This window comes from Electrona antarctica (genome assembly GCF_951216825.1).
Source record: "Electrona antarctica genome assembly, chromosome: 18".
NCBI lineage: Eukaryota > Metazoa > Chordata > Actinopteri > Myctophiformes > Myctophidae > Electrona > Electrona antarctica.
The window spans coordinates 2,197,528-2,205,718 of NC_136799.1; the positions used below are offsets into that span (position 1 = coordinate 2,197,528).

General features: G+C 43.5%; 1 protein-coding gene across 1 annotated transcript; it reads right to left on the reverse strand.

Annotated features, from left to right (window-relative positions):
* Positions 1–1,060: 1,060 nt before the first annotated feature.
* LOC306942661 (required for meiotic nuclear division protein 1 homolog) lies at positions 1,061–3,868 on the reverse strand (the record flags this gene model as incomplete). Its single annotated transcript, XM_079528669.1, has 2 exons — positions 1,061–1,800; positions 3,391–3,868. 2 exons carry the CDS (start codon positions 3,866–3,868, stop codon positions 1,061–1,063), a joined length of 1,218 nt encoding a protein of 405 aa, XP_079384795.1.
* Positions 3,869–8,191: the final 4,323 nt, after the last annotated feature.

An 8,191-nucleotide genomic window follows, 5' to 3' on the forward strand; every position in this document is an offset into this window, starting at 1 on the left:
AAATTATTTTCAAAATAGTAAAAAATGGAAAATACGTGGATAGGGTTAAGGGTGGCGCAAGATGGAGCCCATAGTCTTTTGAATAGAAAGTTTTATTTTCAGTCATGTTTAAGTCATCTGAAATGTTCTTTAATGACCTTTAGTGGACAGTTATACTGCAAACATACACTCCTCAATATAAACACATTTACCCAAATGAACTTATACTATCTAAATATCTAAATATCTGAGATACCTTAGATATTTGTAATTGGTGCAAAAGGTGAACTATACGCTAAGTACAAGAGAATGATCAAATCTATTTCTAAAATAATTTCCTGACCTCTATGTTGCACCACTATTCGATCCATCTATTCATTAATTGAAACATTTGTTTTTTTTATTACCCTACAAGCTGGTAAAAATGCATGGAATTAGTGTCATCTCGAGGAGATAAACGCGACAGTGGGGAGGAGGCTCCACTTCCGCTTTATATTGTACTCATGACAGCTCTTCCGTTGGTCCAGACTGTATATGATGAAGCGTTTGGAGATTGCGAGAGTCAACAGTCTGGTAACGCGAGACTACCTAAGCTGGCTCCTTTCCAAGTGAAGAAGCGGTGGCTCTACGAACTCCCTAATTTATCACGTCTGTCCAGAAGACGTGGCCGGACCGGCAGGCGAATTCCTTTCAGAAGATCACCCTTAGAGTATATATGAATAGAGACGGCACCGGATTTCTCCTCCCATCCACTTGCATTAAGTTGCTCAAAAGCGCATGAGGCGATTTCACTCCTCCTTCCGGGTAGGAACAGAGTGCATTCTGGGATTGATTGGGCCAAACTCATGAACACGCTGGCCGTTGACTATCATTGCACTGAAACAGCGCCCACGTGTCATCATGAACGTGCGCAATGATAGTCAACGGACCAGCGCGTCCATGAGTTTGGCCCAGCGCTGCAATACCAAATTTGGCCACTATGTCCATTTCGCCTCAGGGTTTCCTCCGGGTGCCGTCTCTATTCATATATACTCTAAGAGACGACCCCAGCAGACGTGGCCAGCCGACAGGCGGATGCCTCTCAGAAGACCACTCGGGCCAGCTCAAACAGGACCTCGATGGCGATGAGGACGATGATCATCCACTCCAGCCTCAGGCCGTGCTTCTCCCCGAGGTGGTTCCGCATGAGGTCGGCCAGCTCCGCGCAGTGCTCCAGCTTCTGGTTGAGCACCCTCACCCTGCGGCCCACGCTCAGGAAGCCGCACGTGTCCTCGCGGTCCCAGTAGAAGTTGGGCGCTATGAGCGCGTCGGAGCTGAGGTTCACGCAGAGCCTCAGCGAGAACAGCTCTCCGATCTTGCGCATGACCTCGGCCCGGGACAGCACCACCCTCTCGCCGGCCCTCAGCGCCTCCGGCACCGACTGGATGGACTCGACGAAGTCGTCCACGGAGACCTCCCACATGGCGAGCTTCACCGACAGAGAGAGCGCGTTCGAGAACGCAAACTTCTCCAACACGGGGCCGCTGCCGCCGGCACCGCCGCCTCGGTCCGTCGCCGGCGTCTCGCCGGCGCTCAGGAGGAACCTGCCGCGCGCCAGCTTCGAATTCGCCGTTTTGTCTCCGATCCTGTAGCTCATCTCCTCGTTCTCCCAGTGGGCTTTGTCCTCGACGTTCCAGAACACCGCCGAGCCTTCCCCGAAGAAGAAGACGAGCGTGCCGTCGCCCGCCTTGGCCGCCATGTGCGTGCTCATCGCCAGGACGTTGGAAGCGTCCCGCGGGAGTTCCACTTCGCGGAAGCTAGGGCTGGGCGATATGACAAAATCTCATATCACGATATAGAATTTTTTTTATCACGATAACGATATACTCACGATATAGCATAGTTTTTTACGATACCGATTTTTTAATTAAAAAATAGATTTTTGTTCAGGCTGAGTACTTTACTGTACTGTACTTGGGCTGTACTTGTGCTGTACTGTACTGTACTGTACTGTACTGTACTGTACTGTACTGTACTGTACTGTACTCAATTAAAATTTTCAATTCAATTTTATTAAAGTGTCAAATCACAACCAGTTGTCTCAAGACACTTTACAACCAACAAAGATCCACCCAGAGCAAGCAATATACTGTACTGTACTGTACTGTACTGTACTGTACTGTACTGTACTGTACTGTACTGTACTGTACTGTACAAGCTCTCCTCCCTGGCCTCTGTCTGTGTGTTAGGCTGCACAACAGTGACACTTGGTGGTGACAATAATTATGCTATTTCCGTCCTCGGGTACAGGGACACAGGGACACACATAGCTGTCATAGTGGTTGCACCACAAAAAAAAACAGGAAAATAACACTTATGCCAATATCAAACTTATGCCAATTACAATATGTAAAATCACAATATCCAGTCTAATTATATGAATATAATACTGATGCCCTGCCCATGCATAGACAGGCCTAAAGCAAGTACAAAAATAATACAAAATTAAATAATAATAATAATAGTTATTATTATTATTATGACAATTAAAAAGCAAAAATAAAGAAATAAGACTTTCCCATTCAGACACAGAAGTACAGGCCTGTGTCTGCATTCAATTGTCTTAAGGAAAAAATAAATACCTCATGTCACTCACTGCCACAGTTGTTTCAGTTCATTTTAAGTTCTGTATAGGTTCTGTTGTAGTTGTAGTGTAGTTTGTTAAAGACGTTGGGAAGCTTAACGATGTTTAATTGACTACAGGCGATAGAGTGAGAGACAACGCAACCGCGTCGTTAACTCTCCATGCCCAGCTGTGTGTATGGGAGTGGATGTTTTTCTTTTCCTTTTATTTTTTATTTTTTATGATCACAACTTAAGTTAGCGTCTTGTGTTGTTGTTGTTGTTGGAAGCTGTTGCTGAATTAAGGACTTTTCAAATGGAATAATTTATTTGGAACAATAAAACAAGACAGGTAAGGGGAAAGACGTAGAAGAAGTTTGCACCCGACGGACAAGCTCAATTGTGCAACTGTGTAAAACATGCGTGGCTCACGCAGTTTATCAATTTGACCCAACATGAAACCTGCATTTATAAAAGTGAATGGCCAGTTACTTTAGTGTTACTCCGCTCTGAATCTCGTCAGCAATCATCTCCCTTCATGTTTGTTATGAAAAAACAGCACAGCGTGGATGGGCGCTGTGACGTAAAATACTGCCGTAACGCTTGTTTTGCGACACAACGATATAAACGATAGAGAACATTTTTCACGATAGACATTTTCTATCGTCTATACGATATATATCGTCATATCGCCCAGCCCTAGCGGAAGCCCTGAGCCGCCAGCTCGCGGCACAGGCTCGGCAAGTCGTACTGTTCGGCCGTGGCGAACGCCACGCACTGCAACGCGTCCCCGTCCTCCTCGTCCTCAACGGGCTGGTTCATGGTTCTCGACGGCTGTTTGGTCCGAGGCCCCTTTGGGATCCGTTTTGCCGGGGGAGCCGTAGGCGCCGGCAATTTCAATGTAGAAGCATCTTAAGAAAAGGAAAAGGATGAGGACGATGATCATCCACTCCAGCCTCAGGCCGTGCTTCTCCCCGAGGTGGTTCCGCATGAGGACGGCCAGCCCCATGCAGTGGTCCAGCTTCTGGTTGAGCACCCTCACCCTGCGGCCCACGCTCAGGAAGCCGCACGTGTCCTCGTAGAGGCGCTCCAGGTGCTCGCGGTCCCGGTAGAAGTTGGGCACTATGAGCGCGTCGGAGCTGAGGTTCACGCAGAGCCTCAGCGAGAACAGCTCTCCGATCTTGCGCATGACCTCGGCCCGGGACAGCACCACCCTCTCGCCGGCCCTCAGCGCCTCCGGCACCGACTGGATGGACTCGACGAAGTCGTCCACGGAGACCTCCCACATGGCGAGCTTCACCGACAATGGAGAAAAAAAAGAAAAAAGCAAGGCATAAAAATTAAAAAACAAGAGCAGTAATGCAATACAGTGAGGACATGAATAACAAAAAATTAAAAGATCAATTAAAAGCAAGAGTGTAGAAGTGGGTCTTGAGCTGCGCTTTAAAAATGTCTACAGAGGCTGCCTGTCGAAGGTACAGTGGGAGTTTGTTCCACTCCGTCGGCCCGTAGAAGCAAAACGATGCTTCCCCGTATTTTTTAGTTGCCATTTTTTTAGGCAAAGCGAGCAGGCTTTGGAAGACCTTAGGGGGCGGTTTGGGACATATTTATACTGCTTGTGTGCTTGGGTGGGTGAGCGTGTCTGCTTGTGTGCGTGAGTGTGTCTGCTTGTGTGTGTGCTTGCGTGAGCGTGTTGTGTGCTTGGGTACGTGCACGTGTCTGCGCGTGTGCGTGCGTGCGTGCGCGTGTGTGTGTGCCAGGCCAGTGGATGAGTCAGTCAGTCATGTTTAAATGTCAAGGTGTGTGTCAACGAGGTTCATGTGTTTTGTCACATGTCGCCGTGACGACCGGGAGCCTCGCTGCCCTGCGGACCAATCAGGCGTGACGACAGGGACCCTGGCTGCCCTGTGGACCAATCAGCCACCACACTGAACTCACTGAGCGTAATGCCATCAAATGTCAGGGGGGGAGCTTTTAGAGTTTGTCACTCTAAAAGCCCATTAGACTGAATTGCGTTCCGTAAACTTCCGGTCCAGGCCAATAGACGTCTATGTCTATAGGGCGACTGTGGCTCAGGAGGTAGAGCAGGTCGTCCAATGATCCATGGGTCGGCGGTTCAAATCCCGGCTCCTCCTGTCTACATGCCAAAGTGTCCTTGGGCAAGACACTGAACCCCAAATTGCTCCCGATGTGCTGGTTGGTATCTTGCATGGCTTCCGCCTCAATCAGTGTATGAATGTGTGTGTGAATGGGTGAATGTAATGCACATCTATGTAAAGCGCCTTGGATAAAGGCGCTATATAAATGCTATATAAATGCTATATAAATTTATGTAGAAGAGCTTCCCGCCTTTGGCCATCCCACCCACCCGTTTCTCCTCACTTTATATGTTTCTTTTCCCTTTTTACCTCCTATGATGATTTATTTTTGACTATATAGTTGTGTATATTCGTACGTAATGTTTGGATGAATTGAAAATGGTGGGCCCTGTTGTAAACAAGTGTAATGCTTTATGGTGTCGTCCACTCACTGTTTTTTGTATTGAGTTGTACTTGAAATGTACTGTAATTCTGCAAACTGTTAATACGTCAATCAATCAATCAATCAATCAATCAATCAATCAATCAAGTGAACATAGTTGTCGTAACTCTCTCAACTATACCAGTGGTCCAATCAATGCCATTTTCAAATGATCGGAATCAGATCAGGAGCAAAAATAAAAACGTGATCGGGACATCCTTAGCATCAATATTATATCCATATCATGATATTAGAATGGATGTCTGTGATTTTGGATATTGTATTAACATACTCTACCAATGCAGATTGAATACGTTATATTGTATTAACATACTCTACCTTACAGATTGAATAAGTTATTGTCATCATCATTTTTCGACCGCGGTCGAGAGATCATGGATTTCATAACTTCCCGGTCCTTCATTGCCATGCCCAGGTCCTGCTTACTGATGCATATGTCCCTATAGCGATGACATCAGGGAACGACAGTTCTCTACCTCTGGTCTGCTTTGAGGCAGGACTCCAGAGAAGAAGGGAAGATATAACCTCATTGTCAGCTCTGTAGCAGTGGCCGGCAAACTGTGTTCTTCTGGATATAGGACTAGTGAAGAAACACGGGGAAGGTTGCCGTATATTAGACTAGTCGATGGGTGGCTCTTCCAAGACAGGTTTTGCGTTCTCATTAGAAGGTGGGTGTACAGTAAGTGCCATCCAACCGTTTCTCAAATTTATTTGAAAGTGTCCATGTCTCGGAGCCATATAGAGTAGAATCGCCTCGACGGTCGTCCTAAATATCTTTACTTTGAACCTCTTACTAAGCTGGGATGACCAGATCTTATATGCATGTCATTGCAGGCTGACCAGGCCATACCCTTCCTAGTTTGAAAGTCCTTTTGGGAAGAAGATATATATGAACCCAAATACTTGTAGTCATCAACCTGTTTCAGTTAAGTGTTTTTTTAGCCTACTCTACCATACAGATTGGACAGCATTACATTGCATTCATTAAAATAAAGTTACATTGTGTTTTAATAACATGAACATTCTAAGTTGTGATATCCTCCTTCAGAGCACATTTAGTTGTGAAATCTACAGTGGAGCCAATACAATGTATTGGATTGAATACAATGTATTGGATTGAATACAATGTATTGGATTGCATACAATGTATTGGATTGAATACAATGTATTGGATTGCATACAATGTATTGGATTGAATACAATGTATTGGATTGAATACAATGTATTGGATTGCATACAATGTATTGGATTGAATACAATGTATTGGATTGCATACAATGTATTGGATTGAATACAATGTATTGGATTGCATACAATGTATTGGATTGAATACAATGTATTGGATTGCATACAATGCATTGGATTGCATACAATGTATTGGATTGAATACAATGTATTGGATTGAATACAATGTATTGGATTGAATACAATGTATTGGATTGAATACAATGTATTGGATTGAATACAATGTATTGGATTGCATACAATGTATTGGATTGAATACAATGTATTGGATTGAATACAATGTATTGGATTGAATACAATGTATTGGATTGCATACAATGTATTGGATTGAATACAATGTATTGGATTGAATACAATGTATTGGATTGAATACAATGTATTGGATTGAATACAATGTATTGGATTGAATACAATGTATTGGATTGCATACAATGTATTGGATTGAATACAATGTATTGGATTGAATACAATGTATTGGATTGAATACAATGTATTGGATTGAATACAATGTATTGGATTGCATACAATGTATTGGATTGAATACAATGTATTGGATTGAATACAATGTATTGGATTGAATACAATGTATTGGATTGAATACAATGTATTGGATTGAATACAATGTCTTGGATTGAATACAATGTCTTGGATTGAATACAATGTCTTGGATTGAATACAATGTATTGGATTGAATACAATGTATTGGATTGCAGTCGTACTGCCAATATAAGGTGATGGGAAAACACACTGCACACTTTAACCCATGCAGGCCTGACGTCGATATAAAAACAAATTCTAAATCCTGACAGTTTTCTGAAATACCTCATGTTTCTGTATCAGTGGTGCCCAATATTTCATGTCAAGGACCCCAAAAATGATATGTAATAGGCCACCGACCCCCATCTGAAAATATGTTGTTCCAGGAACCTCTTAGAAGCAAAGATTTGAGTTAAAAATGTTCACTCTGTAATCATATATATTCAAAGAATTTCACGATTTTTAAAAAATAGCAGATCTACAAGCTCATAGCGCGGCACCGGGTGCCGCGCTATGAGCTTGTAGATCTGCTAATTTTTCAATAGCTAAAGTATAACAGAATGCTTTAAAACACCAAAAGGAGTTCCTGCCCAAAATGGGTTAAACTTCAAAAGTGCTATATACAGTACTATACAGTCTGAGGAGGGTTTGATTGATCCGTTTGATTTGGAATTCCGAATGAAGAAATACAAGCCGTGATCATAAAAGCAAAATGAAAATTGATCCGCGCCGAGCATCCTGTGGGCAGAGAACGAAACGAACCCCCCCCCAGGATGAAACAACTGTATTCTATGTGGTCTATCTATCTCTCCCTTTTTTTTTAAAGCCCATTTGATATTATTTATGTCTCTATTTGTATGCTTCCAAATGCCCTTTATATTTTTCCATTGTGTTTCACGTAAAGAACATTGATTTGCCTTTGTGTGTATGATATACATACACACAAAGGGGGGTTGGGGGGGGATAGATGAGCCATAAAACCAGGCAAAGCAACTGTATTGATCAGAACACGTGTTTGTTCGTGTATGACTCCATTATCTTCAAATTCTCACACAACGCCTGCAAGGCCACAACGAAACGCACATCGTGTGTTACATGTGCTCTTAATCAATAGCTGACATTATGGCGCAATCTGCACGGTCAAAAACGTCAAGGAGATAAGAAGGTCAATTATTGATTAACACTTGAGTTTGTAATTAAGGTAATTATACACACCGCCGGCGAATTAGTGACGCGTCGTCAATAAACAACCCCCGAAAAGGCTAAATGTTTGGCCCGCAAATTTTGA